The sequence below is a fragment of the Pseudonaja textilis genome, chromosome 6 (assembly GCF_049901715.1).
Source record: "Pseudonaja textilis isolate UNSWEBS1 chromosome 6, rPseTex1.2, whole genome shotgun sequence".
In the NCBI taxonomy this organism is placed as follows: domain Eukaryota; kingdom Metazoa; phylum Chordata; class Lepidosauria; order Squamata; family Elapidae; genus Pseudonaja; species Pseudonaja textilis.
Genome location: NC_141995.1, coordinates 16,760,426 through 16,780,434, shown reverse-complemented (window position 1 = coordinate 16,780,434; position 20,009 = coordinate 16,760,426). Strand labels below are relative to the sequence as shown.

Sequence of the window (20,009 nt, the reverse complement as noted above, 5' to 3'; positions counted from 1 at the left end):
TAAGAATTGTAATCCCAAATTAAAATTAAAATTATTTGCAAGGTGATTACCAAACTAAATAATTTAAGCAATCCGAATTAATAACTGTAAGAGAGGAAAAGTTGTAACACATTTTTAAAATAGGAGAAAACATGTTCTTCATCTTCTGTAGCAACCCAATTATTAGTATCCAAGATTATTCTTTATAGATATCTTGGGTTCCTCTAGTTTTTCACCATTCAAATGGCTTACAACAGGGGTGTCAAACTCAATTTAACTGAGGACCCTATCAGGGTTGTGTTTGATCTCAGAGGGCGGGGGTGGGGGTGGCCAGCATGACATCATTTTGTTCTGACCCAAGCCTTGTTTAAATCAAATAAACACAAAGTATATATAAAAGCAAACCTTTTTAATGTGTCTCTGTGAATTCTGTTCATTCACAGCAAACAGTCATTAAAACTAATTGTCCCAGATAAGAGCAAGCCCTTTCAAGGTTGTGAAAGGCTGCCATGAACACAAGATTAATTGCAGGGAAATGTCCAAAACCGAAAGTCTCTGAAAACAAACCAGAATAGATAGGACTTCCACAAGAACTTGGGAGTTGAAATAATTTCTTTGCTTCCTGCAAAGAACCCAACCCCTGAAAGCTGGCTTTTATCCCTTGTGGAAGGGGCCATCACCTTGCAGCCTTACTCCTGAGTCGCCTGTGCTGCAACAGCTGTTCTTTACTTCGAGCAGCCCTGCGCGCATGCGCACTCGGCACAGGGTCCTCTGCATCACTGCTGCCAGACTCCACAAGCTCCGAAGGCTTCACCCCACTCTCCGATAGTCCTGCCCCCATCCCTGCATCACATGCAGGCCCCTCGTCCGAGTCCTCACTCTCAGAGACCTCAGCTGTCCAGACCTGCTGCCAGCGAACCACAACACATTTATGTTGCTGGGCACTTGTGGTGGCCCGAGTGCTCTGCCAGTGAAATGGGCTCCCAAGCTCCATTTTTGGCTGCGATGGCCTCCTGCAATCCTCTGCCAGCAAAAACAGAGCTCGGAGGGGGTCATGCGTAACCCTTGCAGCCTCCATTTTTGGCTGGGACGGCATCCTGCAACCTTCTGCCAGCAAAAATGGAACTCATGAGGGCCGTGCATGGCCTTCTCCAGCTCTGTTTTCACTGGTAGAGGCACCATGGGCCAGTCCTTTGCTGTTTCCAGGCTGGCCCCGCAGGCCATATCTAAGCACCCTGTGGGCTGGATCTGGGCCCAGGGCCTTGAGTTTGACACCCCTGGCTTACAAGTAATGAAATATAGACAGGCACTTTTCCATAGAGCTGTCTCGAGTGTCCAGGTTGGGAGGAGCTCCAGTCTCGGCTCTTCCAGGCTGAGCTTGAAAATTGAGGAACGCCCCTCACCGTCACATGGTCCTCGGGCACTCCCAGTTTTTGCTCAGCCTCGTGGCTAACAGGCTGTTTTTCCCTTGCTCGGTCGTTCAACATTCTAGGCCTCTTCTCTCATCGCTTTTCACGTGGATCACCGGCAGGCAGCGCAGGAACTCAGGTTTGAACTCCCCAGGAGTGTTTTTAATATCGAGCCGTTTCTTTAAGGGGAGAAAACGAGCGCTTCGAGCGCTCCCCCAGCTTCGTTTGCCGCCCTAATCGCTCCATGCAGGCCGCTTCGTTTCTGCCTGCCTCTCCTCGCCTTAGCCGCCGTTCCCCGCGAACGCCTTCTAGCCCAGGGTACGCTTCCCTGGTTCTCCCAAGAGCTCTAATCTTCCCTGGGAGTTTACCGCCGCTGGGGCTGCCTCCGTTACTTGCGGCCTCCATCTTGGGCCCCCTGTGGCATCCGCCATCTTGGGTGTGCCCTGGAGCGGCCGCCATCTTGGGTGTGCCCTGGGCAGCCGCCATCTTGGGTGTGTCCTGGAGCGGCCGCCATCTTGGGTGTGCCCTGGAGCGGCCGCCATCTTGGGTGTGCCCTGGAATGGACGCCATCTTGGGTGTGTCCTGGAACGGCCTCCATCTTGGGAGTGGCCGCATGGCCGTCCGCCATTACTAGAGGCCCTTTTACAGGCCGCAGCCTTAACTGACTATTAGGCAGCCTGGGATTCCCTTGTCTCAGCCTGTCTTTTATTCTACCAACAGGCCTCCTGCAGAAATAGGGTCTGTTGGCCCTGCAGCCTTTTTCCCCAGCAGGCGAAGTAGCAGCTCTGCCCCCTCACCCCTTCCCGGTCCGTCCGGCAGGGGTAGCTGCCTGGCGTTCACCTTTCTGGCTGATTGGTCTCTGGGCTAGGCCCTGGTTCGTACCAAACCTCTATTTTAAACAGAAAAATTTTTTTTTACTAAAAGGGGGCGTGGAACGTGCGTTGGGATTCCCGGCCTCCCGTAGGCCGCATCCAGACCTGGTTTCAGCTTACATTATTCCCTTCTGCCTGCGGCCCCAGGGTCATTGGTTTTTTTTCAGAGGCCTACCAGTAGGCCGCATTGCTTCCCTGACTCCTGGGCAGATCCTGGGACTGCTCAAATACCTTGCAATTCTGCCTAAGTCTCCCCCAACTAAGGAGTTATTTGCTTGCCATGTCCCTTCCCGGCCCGCCCGGCAGGGACAGCTTGGCGTTCATTCTGGCTGATTGGCCCCGGGCTAGGCCCTACTTCCCAACACGTTACAGAACAATTCTGTGGCCTTGACAAAAAAGGGGGTGCAACACGAGCACTGGGAGTTCCAGCCTCTGCTTAGGCTGTACCCAGACCCGTTAACCGCCTCGCATTAACCAGAAAATTTTTTTTCCTTTTTCTCTCCTCTCCAGATGGCAGACGACAATACCTCTCGTGGCACTTCTCTGAAGGCCAAGGCCAAATCCACCACCTGCGCAAACAGGCACAGGAACCATCCAAAGCTTCCCAAAGGGATGCCCTCAGGCGACACAGGGCCCTCGAAAGGGAAATTGACAGACGCTCTCAGGAGTCAAGCTCTGTGTCCCGGGACCCTTCCGTTCCATCAACCTCCACCCATCCTCCTCTCCCTCCCCTCCTGCTTCTCCCCACAGCCTGGACAGGCCCCTGAGGTCACCTTGCCCACCACTGCTGTAGAACTGCGCCCGGAGGAGTCTCTCCCCATGGCGGAAATACCCGAAAACCTAATGCAGGCTATGGAGCTGGCCATCCGGCAAAGGGTAGCGCAACAGATGCAGCAGCTGGCCGGTCTGGCTCCTCGGCCCGCGGCCCCGAGGCTCTAGGATCAGCGGCCTCGCATGGTCAGGCAACTCCCCAAGAGGACTTAACCTTACCTTTGGAGTTGGAGGAATGGAGGCCCAAGAACCAGGGACCCTTCCCTCTTTGGGGACGAGCAGGACCTTGACATGAGGTCCCTCATAGGCAGTGAACTCTTTTCGGGAACAGGTCCCCTAGAAGGGGACATGTCGGAGGGCAGGGCCTCCCTCCAGGTCAGCCCGCGTTTCTAGGGCTCTTTAAACCGCACCTATTTAGGTCCCTCCTGTTCAAAGCCAGGACCACCTCGGGCCTGAACCCCCTCCCCACCCAACCCAGCGGCGGCAGGGGTTCCTCCCGACTCTCTCTCTCTCTCAGCCCGTGGCGAAACTGAGGTGATCCCTGTCCCGCCCATATTCTCAGACATGGTTTCTAGGCAGCTGGCCTCCTCGGGGCCCCCTCCCCCAACGCCCAGGACAAGCGGTTTTTAACCTGGAACCGCAGTTCTCCACCTTGCTCGACCCCTCCCCGTGGGCGAGCCCGTGGTGGGCCTGGTTTCCCGCTCTACTCCCAGCGACTCACTCGATGCTCTCCAGCCCGAGGACAAGCGAGCTGAACTGGCCCTGTGCCGCGCTCACCTCTCTGACGCTTGGGCAGTCAGGGCTTCCACTGCCGCGTCGTTTTTCACCAGGTCTTCCATCAAGTGGCTCCAGCAGCTCAAGCAGCATGTCCCCACAGCCAATCTCAGGGCGCACCAGGACATTGCCAAGATCCTGGCCGCGGCCGAGTTTTGGCAGACGCCACCTTCCAGGCGGCAAAGTTCTCCACCAGGGCCATTTCGTCCCAGGTTACCGCCGCCGTCTACTCTGGCTCCGCCACTGGCAAGCGGACGTTAAAAACAAGACTAAGCTAGCAACAGCCCCCATCTCTGGGGGAAGTTATTTGGACCGGTTCTCGACCCATTCCTGGCCGAGACCGGAACAAGCGCAAGTACCTCCCTTCCCTCTCTAGGAGGTCCGACTTCAGAGGCTCCCCTCTCCTCGCCAGGGTTCTTCTCACTCCTCCTCCTTTGCCAGATACTACCGATCCTCTCCCTATAGATCTCCCTACCGGCGGAGCGGATGGGTCCGGAGGTACTTCTTCCAGGAAGCCCTCCCGGGGATCCGGGAGAGGTTCGCCCGTCGTTCTCGATAATGCAGTCGCCCTCAGGCGCTTGTCCTTTAAAAAAAAAAAAAAAAAGAGGAAGGAGTGCGAGAAGGCCTTCTCTACTCCGACCTTTAACCCCTGCTTGCAACAGGCTCCTACCCCAGGAGCACTCTTGTCCTCCTCACCCTGCCCTGGGCAACTGGTCGGCAACACATCTACCCCCATTCAATGCTAGCCGGGTCCCTTCTTGCGCTCCCGGGCCTCACACAGATCTCTGCGTCTCCTCCTTCTCTCTGTCCCAGAGTTCTCCCAGGGAATTCCCAACACGGGTCGATCTTCCCAGTTTCTTGAATCCCGGTCCCAGTGCACACCTGTTGGCCTCTTTGGCGGGACTGCCTCCCGGATAGCTCCGCCTCCTCTTTAGGCCCCTTGTTGAGACATTCCAACATCCAGGGTTTTCTCCTGTTGGGCATGCCTTCCAGCGGGTCATCAGGGTTCCAGGAGAGATTCTATTCCAGACGGGGCCCCACCCGCAGGACTAGCCAAGCTTTGGTATGTCCCAACCTGGACACTCGAGACAGCTCTATGGAAAAGGGGCGTTGGTTCTTACCTGATACGCTTCTTTTCGTAGAGCTGTTGAGAGTGTCCAGCCCCACCCGTAGGCCGTCTGGTGGGAAACCTGGCTGTTCGACTGAGCAATCTAATATATTTTTCCTGAGTGTGATGAGAACAGGACTTTCCTTCTCGTCTGTGCAAAAACCTGGGAGTGCCCGAGGACCATGTGACGGTGAGGGGCGTTCCTCAATTTTCAAGCTCAGCCTGGAAGAGCCGAGACTGGAGCTCCTCCCAACCTGGACACTCTCAACAGCTCTACGAAAAGAAGCGTATCAGGTAAGAACCAACGCCCCATCTCAACAACCTCCTGTCTCTTTATGACGCTGAGGTCCTTCTTCTTGCCTTTCAGGTTTTGTCATGCAGAAATCAGAATGGGCACATACGTCACAGAAAGCCTTTCACAAGGCTTGTAGGGTACTTCTTGTTGCTCTTCTGAAACTTTCAGTGTCTCCTAGTTTTGTTTTCTATGCTGTAATTCTTCATTTTTACTATATCTGTGTACTAAGGTTAGAAACAATTTTGAAAACCTGAAATGTTAAAATATGGAGTAATATAGTATTAAATAATAGTATGACTATGCTATTTAGAAGGCTACCACTGACACACCCTATCAATTATAATAATCTAATGTTTACTTGGTCTGGGGAGCGATAGTACAAGAGCCAACTCTAAACCCTTCCAATGATAAGGTGACCTTGGCAGTGACATCTCTAAATGACCTTTAATGCTTACCATTTCAGATTAGTTTACAGTACTTCTATCCTTGTTAACCAAGTTTCTGACTTTGCTTTTCTACTGCCACAATATTTTCTTGCATAATTTATACCTAAGACCCAGGTGTGATCAAGTTGGAAGAACTATCCCTTTCTGATCACTTATTGTAGTACAGGAAGTGATCTTCCTAGAGAGAGAGAGACATTAGCAGTCTCAGTATATCCCACAGTACTTCTTAGGATTTCCCATGGTCATATTTAGAAATGTCTCTGTGATTCTTTATTCTAGCAGACCTAAAAAATCAAGGGCTCAGGTCACTTGATCAGGAAACTGCTATTAAAATCAAATTTCTAGAATGATTTCTACCTTCTGGGTGGTTGAAGGAAAGCAATTTATAAACATTTCATACATATTTCAATGTTAGTTTGAATCCTAAACCCACCATTTTCAAAGTGAAAAACACTAATCTATCTCTTGAATTATTTAACATAAACTTAATTCTCACTTTTTATTACAAATTATTTAGTCACGGAACATAATATATAATAAAACATGCACAATGAATATGTATGCATGTTCTGCCTCAGGAGATATAACCACTCACTGAAGTATTTTTTTCAAAGATCCCCCTCCTATCAAAGACTTTCATTTTTCACCCATACATCTTTGAGATGTGTAGTGATCAGCCAGTTATCTTTATCAAAACAAAGAGGAATATCTTTAAATATTTTTATTTACTTAAAGAGGAAGATAGACGTGCTACTTTGAATATATGGCATGAAGCTTCCATTTGTTTTGGTTTCAGAGCCCTCTTTGGGATTAATTAGGAACCAGTAGAGGACTCTCTTGATATTAACTGCAGCATTTCTAATGGGAGTGCTTGCTTTCTATACATTGTGCTCTTCAGCTGACACATGAGCCTGTACTCTTCTCTCCTGCCTTCTGAAATGAAGGAAAAATCTGCTGTTATGGAAACCCTCCCAAGGGAGGCATGTTGGCCTCTGCTGCCACTTACTGTACTGTAACTGGGTGAGATTGAGTGTCAATTTTTTTATTTAGTTGCCAATGCTACTGCTGATCAAATATATTCAATGCATATTTTTAGATTTAAGTTTCAATGTCCATTGCTTTATTTCATATACTTGGTATGCAGCATATCTATATGCTCAGAGTTATAACTCAAAGCTCAATGTTCCCCACGACTAAAAATGTGGAATATACTTATTTTATAAAAACAAAACAAAACAGAAAGAGCACAGCCTTTTTAAATAATTTTCACATTCAGCAACTTGCATTTGGACTGGGTAATGATAAACCTTCATATTGTGAGATGCAGTATGTTGGCTTGTATTTCAATTTCTTGATTATTTATTATTTAATGCATCTGAATGCTGAGCACAATTTAATACATACATGGAAGGAAGTACAGGTGCGAGTCTGAATGTGAATGAAAGAACTATAGTATACCTTGAGTTAAAACTTAACTCTTTATTCCAGAGCTATTTAGAGAAGGGGTACCCAACGCCCAGGTGTGACCCATACCATGGTACTGGGCCACCCCTCACACCACCGCTCATGTGGAACCATCTCTCTTGCCCCCGCTGCTCGTGCATAACCAAACCCTCCCCCACATTGCTGGTCCACTAAGCCGGAAAAGTTGGGGACTGCTGATTTAAAGTCTTTACTTGACACAAAATGAGATAGCAGAAAGGAAGCTAAAAGAACTAGATGACTTGGCCAATTACAAGGTTTTCAGTACAAGGGAGTGTTGGTGGATGGTGCTAATAACTTTAGTTTACATAGGTGATTTCTAGTTCTTGATTGAAATTCTCCTTGTACAGTTGCCAGCTAGATGCCTGTAGAAATCATTTTCTCATATATCTATGAACTGATATAATCATTAGAACCCTGGATCACAGAAGCATCAATTACAGAGGTATAATGGTTATTGAGGAACAATTCTTGTTAGTGACAGACTCAAGTTACATATTTATTTCTGAGAAAAACTGGCTGGAATCTACTTTTCAGGAACAGTTATTTTTTTTCCTTCAAAATGTTTAGTTCCCTTTTTTCTGCTATTGTTCCAGATTTTTGTAGCATTTCTGTTACTACATTCTCCATTCTAAATTCTGCATCAAGTTCTGCTATTGTCATTTGAACAGTTATTACATCAATTCAATTTATAGTTTTACTTCCATTTGGTAGACTTATTGCTTCCATAATCATTTATTGACTGAATCGTAAGGTATGATATTGAAGAGAACAATAAAACTTACTGTTCTGAGCCAGGGCTTGAAGGAGACAATCCAAACACCCCTCCAAGCTATCAGCTCTGCTGTCAACAGCTGTTATCTTCAGCTTCTTCAAGGCGTCACTTAGATTATCTGCTCGGATAACACAAAAGAGAAAAACAAATTCAGTGCTGTGGCCCGTCAATCGTACCTTATGGAATTAAAGTACAAATCAGCAAAGATAAGGTGATGCCAAGAATGGTTCTGACAAGGGACCATAATTCTTTCATCTCTCTTGTACACAAATGCTAGCAGGACATGAAGCTAAAAAGAACGTACCTCCAAAACAGCTTTTGGTTTCATAATGTAATGAAGATATTTTAAAAAATCAAATTTATGCCCATTTTTTTTACAAAAAGGAACAAAAATAGACTCATACTGCCTTGAAAAATTGTAATTTGACTAGAACGAAACTGTGATTTTTGGCTGAGAGGGGATTTTAAACCATGTGTTTCCAATACAAGATACTTTGTATTTTATTTAATTCTGATTTTTCCAAATGATTTATTAATTATTATATGTATTTCCCTATTTCCTTGTAACAGCAAGGTAATACAGAGACGGATCCTGCCTTGTTTTATTCAGGTAACATTCTGTGAGCAGAAAAATACTGACTGGCCTTACATTATACAACAATTGCAAGGTCGGTATGTACTTGAATCTCTATCTCTTTGATTTCAGTCCAATGCCTTAATCACCACATCCCATTAATTCTTATATAGTTTCTTGAAACACCAGAATAGAAGATCTTCTATGACTCCAGAGGAATTGTACTGAATGAGCAATTGCCTAATCCCCTGGCTTTACTTTATAGCACAAAGATACCAAGAAGCCTAGAGGAATTGGCTTGGACTCAACTCTGGTAAGATGGAGCAACTCTGGTTTTCAGCCTCCTGGGTCCAGATGATATTTCATCTTTGACTCTGGATGGGCTGTCACTCCCCCAGTCTAAACTGATGTGCAATTTGGGGGTTATCTTAGATTCACAGCTCCTTCTTAAGGATCAGATTACAGCTTTGGTGGATTATGCACTTGCAAGAGCAGTGGAGATAGTCTGGATAACACAGTTTTCCGACAGAGAGCCTGGAATAAGAGACTATGATGTTCAGAGTTGTAGGTGGTTCATGGCTCAATGTAGCATGTGAATCAAAATGTCACTACAAATAGACCCTACTATTGCATCTACATATGACATTATAAATGATCCAAAAATGTAAACCAGGGATGTCAAACGCAAGACCCGCAAGCTGGATCCAATCTTCAAGGTGCTTAGATCTGGCCCATGAGGCCAAACTGGAAACAGCGAAGGACCAGCCTGCCATGCCTCTGCCAGCAAAAATGGAGCTAAAGAGGGCTGCGTGTGGCCATCCTGAGCTCCATTTTTGCTGGCAGAGAGTTGCAGGAAGCTGTCATAGCCTAAATTGGAGTTCGGGAGCCTGTTTTCACTGGCAGAGTGCTCAGGCCACCACAGGTGCCCCCAACATGAGTGATGTTGAGCTGGCCATGCCCACCCTGGCCACGCCTACTCTGCCCCCACAAAGTCAAACACAACCCTGATACGGCCCTCAATGAAATCAAGTTTGACACCCTTGATGTAAACTGTTGGATCGATGGAATACCAAAGAAGAGATTACTGCACACAATCATTAACAGAACTTATTCCTGGTAATGTCACTTTCCACATCTCCTCTAAGTTACATGTTCATAGTTCACGTATCTTGGAATTTCCTATAGATTATAAAAATATAGCAAACAGGATTTGGATAATTGAATTATTTACAGGAATTGACCAGCAATAATTCACTAGTAAGTACTTATTATTTGAGAGAGGAAATACCTCTGTTTGCTTCACACAAATATTTCTTTTCTTTTCAATTTTAATAGAACTTTCTTCCAAATAAGGTGAGTTAGGATTACAGGCTTTGTAAGCATGGAATCTGAATTATTCCTTGTGTCTTTTTAAAAAGACTAGACCGCATGTAAAGATAGTCATCAACTGGGGAAAAAAATTAAATCACAGCTGTTAGCACTTTTTATGTTTCTTGATTACATAAAATGTATGACAGTGTTCCTATTTCCAGACATACTTTACCAGGGACATTAATATAAAACCACAGGAAAGTCCAACTTGAAACTAGCCATCTGCTTTGTTCATTTCATCACTGAAACATCAGTGTTTTTTAAAAAACTTTTCCTTCCTTTAATGGTCTTCCTTATATCATGACTTGAACTGTGTAGAATTATACAAAACTCCTATTAGGTTTTACAACTTATTATCAAGAGTTTTTAATTAACTCAGGGAATTAAACAGGAGTGCTGAAAGCCCCTCCCCTTTCTTCTATTAGGTCAGGGGTTTCCAACTGGGGGTGCGAGACGATATTCCAGAGGGTGCAAAACTTGGGTTTAGAAGTTTCAAAATTATAGTGTATATGCATAATTATATGCATATTATTGTTTACTTTTGTAAGGGATGTGAGAATATATCAGAAGCGTTCTAAGGCTGCGGGGAAAAAGTTGGGAACCCTTGTATTAGGCTATCGATATCAAGAAAACCTGCAAAGATTCTGAAAGATTTGCATGCACACTTCTTTTCTAATACAATTCTAAGAACAATTTCCTATCTAAACATTTGTTCAGAATCACTTGGGTCATAATTTCAAGTACATCTGAAATTCTATTTTGCACTTAGCTGGATATAGCAAGTCTTAAATCTTCTTGTAATCTTTACCTATTTCATAAACATCCGATAAGCAGGCATATATCTGTGGATACTTCTCTTCTTTCATTAAAGGAAACAAAACTGTACGTACCTTGCTGGTTTAAACTATCAGGTATGTATCTATTTGTTTTTATTAAAAAAAATTCTGCTTTATCTGAGAACAGACTTTTCATCAGTTACATTCAGAAATAACTCAGCATGCAATCTAATTTCATAACAGTCACTGATTCTAATATTTCTTTGGCAGTCTATGTGGATTCCCCATATAATGCTGTAAAATGAAATTGTTCATATTTAAGAAAAGAACTACTCCTTTAGTAAATATAATAAAATTTATAAGGACATCAAAGAATAGATTACATGAACTCCCTTAAGCAAATAAACCTGCCTGGATTGCATATATAAAAAGAAACTCTTCAATTGTTTGGATTTTATCCTTAATTTTTTTTAGAAGAACCGAAAGATGATCCCAAGCACTTCTTAGAATAGCCATTTACTTATGTTCAAAGTGTTAGATATAACAATGATTATTCTGCAGTCTAGCATTGTCTATTCACCGAAGAAATGTCTAAAGAACCAAGTTTTATTCAAGTGAGTCCTTCTAGAAAATCTTCTTCATGGTGCTTCAATGATGCTAGTGTTAAATTAGATCTATGAGGTAAGCCATTTTATCGCCAGCCCTGCCTCCCCATTTCAGAGATGACTTATTTGGAGAAAAACGGAATTACATACTTGAATATTTATTAATCTTCTTGCTTGATCACCTTTTTTCTGCTTATTAATATTTCAATATGTTTTTATGCACCAAATCCAGTCATTGCTCATCCAGGTGGTCACACACACACACACACACACACACACACACACACCTATATCTATCTATATATCTATTTCAATATCTATAAGCTGGTTATCAGTCACGAGTGCAATTCCAGAAACCAATATAGATGCTATAATTTGCATGAAGTACTTTAAACGTAAGATTTGCTTTCTCTGTATGGATAACATATCCTAAAGACACTGCATCAACTGTGATGATGCTGTTAATTAATTAAACAAGCAGACATTCCTGAGTTACATTCTTGAAGTTTCTTGACAATGGACCATAGCCACATAAACAATATTTCTATTAAAATTAAGTTCTTTATATATTTTTTAATCTAGAACCATAATTTCAGAAAAAAGCTGAATTATTATTTCAACTGTGTACAGAATTATTTTTGAAATATTACCAACATTGCCAAACTATTATTTTGCAGCTAAATTTTAAGATTGGATGGTTGGGTCAGCCTCTAAATGCCCAAGGTAATACTTGGGAGTTAAACCATCTGTTGCTGATGGACTTGTTACTTATTTTCACTGTTGGCACCTGTTTGGGGTACTTTTGTCACTTTCCAATCTTACATCGGTGCCTGAAAGTTAATGTACCATTGCATTATAATATAAAGCAATTTTTCTCCATGTCTGGGTGTCCTCTAGAGGTATAGGAATTTGGAAACATACATATCTGGATGGGGCCTGCTTTAGAAAGGTGAATTTAGAAAGTCTAAGCTGAAACACAAACCACATGTAATTATTTTTCCAACATTCATAATGATTTTATTCAGCCTGTAAAATAAAAACTGCACAATTCATATTGTTTAGTTTATTTATAATAGCCAGTTTTTATTGCTTAGCATTTTGTCTGCACTCTTTATCGTTTGAGATTTGTTCAATGATTTGTACTGAAATAAACAATAGTTTTAATGAACATACTAGTTCTTTTCTTTTCCTTGCCTTTTGCAGTACAATAACACATAACAATGTGACCAAGAAAAAGACCACACTGTGAGCAGTGAGTGCCTCTAAACCAATTCCATTACTGCAAACAGTATTTTATGCCCTCCTGTTCTCCCTGTTAGACACAACAGAGAGAGAGAGAGATTTACTTCTTTTTTAAAAAAATGTGCAATATGTAACGTTAGGCAGAAATATATTTATGTATCAGATATTCTTGGATTTCTCTATCAAGATCTTCACTCTTTCTTCAGACAGTTTCTGTTCTTAGAAATGTCAAGACAATGTTCCAGTCTGATTTCTGAATTCAGAAGCAACATAGCTATATCTGGCTTAGCTTTATCTGCCAACTTGACTGTAGTGAATTCTTGCTTAAGCAAACGGGAACGCTTTGAAAAAAATTGGGATGTCAGAAAGTATCCGTGTTATCAGTACAAAAGTAATTCTTTTTCAAATAAGCCTGAAAAAATTAGAAATCTCTAAGTAGTTCAGCTTAATATATACCATTTCTTTTTGCTTTTTAAAATCAACTATAGAGTATAGTTTACATGTTTACTTACGTTTCATGTTTACTTACATTTCTGTCATTTATAAACTCAACAAGATATCCATGCCTCATTTGTCTTCATGAAACCCTCAGAAATAACAGTAGACGAAGGTCATAAGACGTATATTTATATAATGAAATGTTAATTTTAATTTGTAAACTTGTAGTTTAATTAGCTACAAGTAATTTTATATAATTAGCTACAAGTAATTTTATATAGACTTCTACTTTAAAAATTTCAAAAAATGGTTTCAGGGAATATGCAACAGAAACCCTTGATAGGGATACAGTTAGAAAAGGGATGTCAAACTCAAGGCCCGCGGGTCGCATCTGGCCTGTGGGGTGCTTAGATCTGGCCTGCGGGGCCACCCTGGAAACAGCGAAGGACCGGCCTGCGATGCCTCTGCCAGTGAAAATGGAACTTGGGAGGGCTGCATGAGGACCTCATGAGCTCCGTTTTTTTGTGGGAGAGGGTTGCAGGAGGCTGTCATGGCTGAGAATGGACCTCAGGAACCTGTTTTTGCTGGCAAAGTGATCGGGCCACCACAGGCGCCCTGACATGAGTGATGTTGACCACCACCACCCCAAGGTCAAACACAACCCTGATGAGGCCCTCAACGAAATCGAGTTTGACACCCCTGTTTTAGAAGACAGAATTATATACAGTGTATTATATACAGTGAAGGTATTTATATCCACTTGTATAAGAGGATCTGAAGATCCTAGCTAAATAGTTTTTAAACTTGATTTGATCACTCTTTAAGAGACTCATTCAGACTTAGTTTTACTATACAATGTATAGTTAATGGAACAAATTTGTTCGGGACACTATCCCTTTTCCTCTGATGTGAAAAAATATATAAGTTATCAAATTATTTTTAATATTTTATGCTAGTAACATCAACTTTAATTAAAGTTAATTGGATTAGTCAAGCATGACATTTTTAACCATAATTTAAAATTTATTTGTTTTAGTGACATTAAGGCTCAGTTAAGACTAGTTGCAATTTTTCATTGTTTGGACCAAACACTGTAATTGTCAAGCTTCACACCAGGCACTTCAGCCAAAATTATAGCTCTTGGCTAGACTTGACAGAAAACTACTAGTACAACTCAGCTTGATTAGAATCTTTATTGCAGATAAGAATTAAGCCTTCAATGCAATACACAATGTCAGAGGCTACAGTTTTCATTTTTTCCTTACGCTGTTCCAAATTAAGGAATACTTGCCAGGTCTTTAGGTGAACCCAGAAGGCAGAAAAGATATGGTAAATCAACATCCATCTCTAGTCTTTTCACTTCTGGTACTTTCCCTAGCAATTTTACATCCTCAATCGTTTCAGAAGTGAATTTATTTGAAGATGAAAACAAACCTTTTTTATTTTTTTCTTTGTGGCTACAGTACAGCATAAAGGAATGAGGGCAGAGAAATGCAGAAGAAAATAGCAAATATCAGTAGCCCTATCTCCAGAATAGTTACAACAAAAATTGGTTTTCACATAGCTTTTCATCTTAACCTAAAATGGATTTGGCAGCATATTTCTAAAAGATAATTTTCACAAACTGATTTTTAACCAACTACATTATATTTTGCTTTAATTAATGTAATACATAACTGTATGGATGGTTTACACATTTAAATAAATACATTTAACATAACATGGCTTATAAGGTAAATAGAGTTTTTATTAGCACTAGCAAACCTCTGGAGAAGCAAAAAGCATGAACAAGTAACTAATTAAAGTCTGGGGATATTTTTTAAAATTGTTATTGGTGTCGAACAAAATCCAAGGTAATTTAAAGCACACAAACACAGCTAAATCTAAATTGGAATGGATGTACATTTTAGGAATGGCATTAGTCTCATTCAATGGCATCAGAATATATTTGTTAGGGAAAAATATATCTGTTCTGTGTGTCACAGTATGTCTTATCAGAAGATAAATAACATTAAATTATCTCAAGCAATTTCATCCTTATGTCACTTTTCTTACTGAATGAATTATGTATATACAAACAGTAAAATACCATCAATTTTTTGAGATCCCAAACGCTGATAGATTATGATGTTTGAATAATGGAATTAAATAATATGCTATCCATAGCAGATTCTTACTGCCTGTACTTGTTCTGCAAACACCTTTCTCCTTTGCAGAAGAGAAATAATTCTTCTTAAGGCCCTTAAAAATAACAAGTTGCTAGAATTCAAGAAACATCTTGGCATGAAAATTCATATGTTCCAAACAACAAAACAAACTGAAATGACTTTTGATCAGGTAGTTAGATTGGGTAGTTTCTGTTGTCATTATGATTTAAAAAGAGTAAACACAGTCGATTGATAATAAATGGTTTCAACCAGTGGTGGGGTTCAAATGATTTAACAACCGGTTCTCTGCCCTAGATTTCTTCCAACAACCAGTTCACCAAACTGCTCCGAAAGTTAATGGTTCTCCCGAAGTGGTGCGAACTGGCTGAATCCCACCATTGGTTTCAACCAATCACTAACCATGAGTGAAAGAAAAGGTTTTTTTTTTTGTTATCATTCATATTCTCTGAAAAATGGCCAAGAAATCATAAATTCTGCCAGGGTAAGTAAACTTATGAGCACAATTGTACTTTATATCTAGCATGTAAATTCCCAATATGAACCCATGGATACCAGTGATATCTAAAACACGTCTCTTAACAACCATCTGATTCTATACCTCTCCTGTTTTTTTAAAAAATGTGGATGGTTATTTGGAAATATTCCCATCCACACTCCCCCCACCCTCAATAGGCAAAGATAACTTTGTAGGAGTGGGTAGAAGGGAAGGTTTTTACATTCTGATAAACAGGTGGTTTTGAATAGCTGCACCCACCTTTGCAGCAACTCTATGAAAGCATTTGTACTTTCAAAATTTTGATGTGCCCACCAGCCCAAAAAGTTTACAGCTCTCTTTGCAGAATTTCTTTCCACACTGTAAATTCTTAATGCTATAAATAAATTTATCAGTTTCTTTCTAGAATACATCCTGTGGTTGATTCACAATAGATCAACACAGGTTTTTATGAACTTCCAAACATTTTACCAAATAAAATTACTTTTAGCTTCACATTTCTTCCTGAAAAATGTGAGTTGAAAAAAGGAAGTTGTCTCAATTCCCTTAATCATTTAAAATCTCTTTCTATTGCCATAATTACTGTTCACCTAATTTCATTCAACTAGAAATGACAAGACTGTATTTAAAAGAAAAAAATCAAATACTAATAGTATTTTGAATAAAAAATTGAACTTCTGGAAAAGGTTACTGGCCTAAAATTAATTGTAATTAAGAAAAGTCTATGGTTCATTGCTCTAAGTATAGAACGTACTCCTTGTATGGTACAACAATCTACCAAATCCAGTTATGGAGGCCTTATTATGTGTGTGCATGCATGTGCATGCATGTATAATCTTATCAATATATTAATGAAAAATATTTTATAAGATAAGCAGTAGCATTACTCATTCTCACTTGTTTAAAATTTTAACTAGTTTCTATGTAAGGCAAATTCTACCTATTTATATAAATATTTGGAATAGGGAGTCATTTGCTCCTTCTGTTCAAAAGGAGGATGGTTAGTACAGTCTGCACTTAAGGTCTTTCTGGGGAAAACAATTTCACAGCTAAAAAATGGATCCCCAATCCATTTGGAGTTTGCACAAATTAGAAAAATTACAACTGGTCTTGAATAAATTCTTAACCTTAGCTCCATTTATACCAGCAGCAATATTGAGATTAGAAGTAATCTTCCATCAATAAGAGTAAAGAGAGCAATAATCATACAGGAAACTAGTCCTCATGCCCGATATTTATTTGGCAAGCAATGTCTACAAACAATTTAACAGCAATAGATGAATTTGTGTCTAAAACTATTCTCAAAATTCTTGTTAGATCTGAGTGATATAAATTATCATATACTATTACAACTATACAACTCTATACTATAGACACACACAGACTATTCAACTGCTGAGTGACGTAAATTATCATACCCTACTGAAGGACTACTTATTTTTTAAAGATTTAGACAAAATAGAGAACATGTATGAAAGCTTAAGTTGGCTAAGTTATATCAATTTTTTAAGATAGAAAAGGAACATTACTATTTAGTCTCTTTAAATTCCTTTCTCTAAGATAAGCTCTTACAGAACTTTGCTTTTAAACAATGCCAACAGCCTACTTGGAGGGAAGATATAAAAAATGAACAACTATACACTACGCATTTGTAATAACCAGCATGTGGAAGATGTGGGCTATTACCTATTACTTTACCAGGAACCTAAAGCTAAATTTACTATGCCCTTGTTAACCCAACTGAATCAGTCTGACTTCTGGCTGATGTCGCGATGAGACCAGAAGCAATGAACAGAAGCCTCTGTTCCTATGCTGGCTTCTCACCATTTGTAGGCTCCAGATGGAGCTGAAAGCCGCCTTGGAGGGGTGACGAAGCTAAGGAGAAGTGCCTGGTGAGGTTCCAGGGGAGAAAGCAACTCCTCCGTAGAAACCCAGAGTTTGCTCTCAATGCCATGATGGAGAGAAGAGCAGACCAAGATGGCCACTGCAAAGTTGGGACAGCCGAGAACCACCTAAGTGAAGTACTGGTGCAGAGATTGGGAACAATGTTTGGAGAAGGGTGAGAAGAATTTATTTTTATCTACCCCAAAAAGACTATAACAGAGAATATAAAGAATTGTATCAGCAGCAGCTTGGAAGATAGAAGAAGAATTGGGAAATATAAAGAGCTTTTAAACTTTTAAAATTGTAAAAGGAATTAGTTCAGAAGAACACTAATTTGGAACTGTCAATCAGACAGGATTTGGCATGGGAAGGCATTAATTTTAATGCTGGAAATAATTGTTATAAAAGAGAAATAATATTTGAGTTTTAAAAATTGGTGAAGCTAATATAAAGAAATGGAAAAAGAGTGGCTGTGAAACTGGAATAAAAGTGCCACCTGTTGATGAAAGAAAATCCTACAAATCCCTTCAAACTAATGATTTAATCAAAAGAAGAAATTAAAAAGAAATAAAAGAAAGACATTACAATAAGACCCCTGGAAGTTGAAATATATCAAAATCAAAGAGCAAGAAATACAAGAGGACATTACCCCTGGAATTATTGGTGAATTGGATTGTTCAACATTGGAAAATAAAGATTTGAGGACGTTGACATTTTTTAAAAAAAGAGAGAGACATTGGTTCAAATAAAATAAAACTTACTGGATATTGGACAATTGTAATAATAAGTAATATAAAGATGAGTGACACATGTAAAGAAATAAAGATGGACCTTCGAGTTATGAATGAGATGTGGGACAGAACTTTGGATCTATACACTAAAATCCAACTGAATCAGTCTAATTTAGAAGAAACCCCACCACTATTTTCTATTGTCAGATAATATGTAAATAAACATGTAAAAAAACAAGTTGTTTTGTTTGCAATGGCTGCAAGGAAGATAAATTGTGTTGTAAATATTAGAGATGATTGGACAGATATGGATTGTTATAATTTTATATGAATTTGGCTAAAACCAATGGCTGTAAATAAATGTTTCAAGGATGACTTGGATTAATGTCTACCAATTTCAGCTCATTATAATTCAGATCTCCAGAAGATACTAACCCAAGATCCCACAATCATAGAACTCACAGACTCCTGTCTGTGGGCATGCGAGCCGTCATCCCAGCTCAGCTGTCACACATGTGCCTGCACCTCATGTTGGCCAGCTGGTCTTTGGGTCTCTGACGCACATGCATGGGGTGGGTGCAAGTGCAGGAGATGCATGTGCATGCACAAGGGAGCATGTGCATGGGAACGTGCATGCATTGCATTTTGGGGATGTGCGCACACCCGCATGCTTTGGGCATTCAGTGCTGAAAAGGTTAGCCATCACTGGTCTAAATTGTACAGTAACAAGTTATAAGTTCTCGTTCAATGCTATGAAAATATAGAGCCGTTTCTTAAATTCAGAATGTCATTCAGCAAAAATTAATTCCTGTGAGAAATAATTAAATACACACATAAACCCTTTTCCTAATCTCAACAAAATCCAATGTGTTTCTGATTGATTGGATTTTGATGGGTTGCTATCCCAGGCATCCCATTCAGTCCAAAAACAAAACAGCAAGCAGGATGTCCTACAAAGATAGAAGGGAAAAAAAGCTATATCAAAAAGAGTCTTGACTTGGCATGAAGTTAGCTCTGCAGCTGTTGGCTCAAGGCTCATGGTTAAAAAAGCACAACAAACGCCTTGACTAGGTTTTCATATTGTTGTTCACCAAGGTGACAGTGTAATATCCTTTTTTCTACTTTCTGGCAAGCATACTAAGTTTCAACCTTGAAAATTTGGACAAGGAATGTTTTCAGATTTGCACTTCAGCACCAAAGTGTTCAGACATCGGCAGGGCAAAACCAGCAACCACACAATTATTGATAACTATAACATATAAGATAGATTCTTTGTTTTGTTCTTAGGTTTGTACTTTTAATTTTTTTAAAAAACCTTTAATATTAAATATTGTTTTGTTAAAAAACAATAAAGATTTGATAGTAGAAATCTCTTGCTCTATTAACTCTTGTTCTGAGAACTGAGTTGTAGAAGTCTTAATTCTGATATCTTTTCACATGCTGCACAAGCCTATTCTATCAAAACAATACCTTTTTGCCTGTATGGCTTCCTTTGAGGAGATCTGATATACATATTATACATATCCATTCATACCCTTAAATAAATGCATGGAAGAAGCATACAATATACACAGGAATCAAACAACTACATATCAGTTTAAGACTGATAACAATGGCGAGACTTTCCCCTAAAGCCACGAACACCTTACATAAAATGCTGCTGAAAACCCAGCAAGTGATATACAGTGTCCATGTCCCTAAATCACTGTAGGAAGGTGTCAAAGAGATGGTTTTTAAATTGACTAAATTTCCTCTCTAGTATAGATTTCCCATGAAGATGTCAAAAGTTCTGCACAATCTGGATCCAAGGTACACC

At 40.6% G+C, this 20,009-nt stretch overlaps 1 protein-coding gene across 6 annotated transcripts in view; it reads right to left on the bottom strand.

The window, feature by feature from the left end:
* RAP1GDS1 (Rap1 GTPase-GDP dissociation stimulator 1) overlaps positions 1 to 20,009 on the bottom strand; it is a 77,769-nt gene that overhangs the window by 40,247 nt on the left and 17,513 nt on the right. For all 6 annotated transcript variants that reach the window (XM_087935921.1, XM_087935923.1, XM_087935924.1 and 3 more), the window contains exon 2: positions 7,922 to 8,029. In XM_087935921.1, the coding sequence (XP_087792047.1) occupies positions 7,922 to 8,029 (108 nt within the window). The remainder of the gene's footprint in view (positions 1 to 7,921; positions 8,030 to 20,009) is intronic.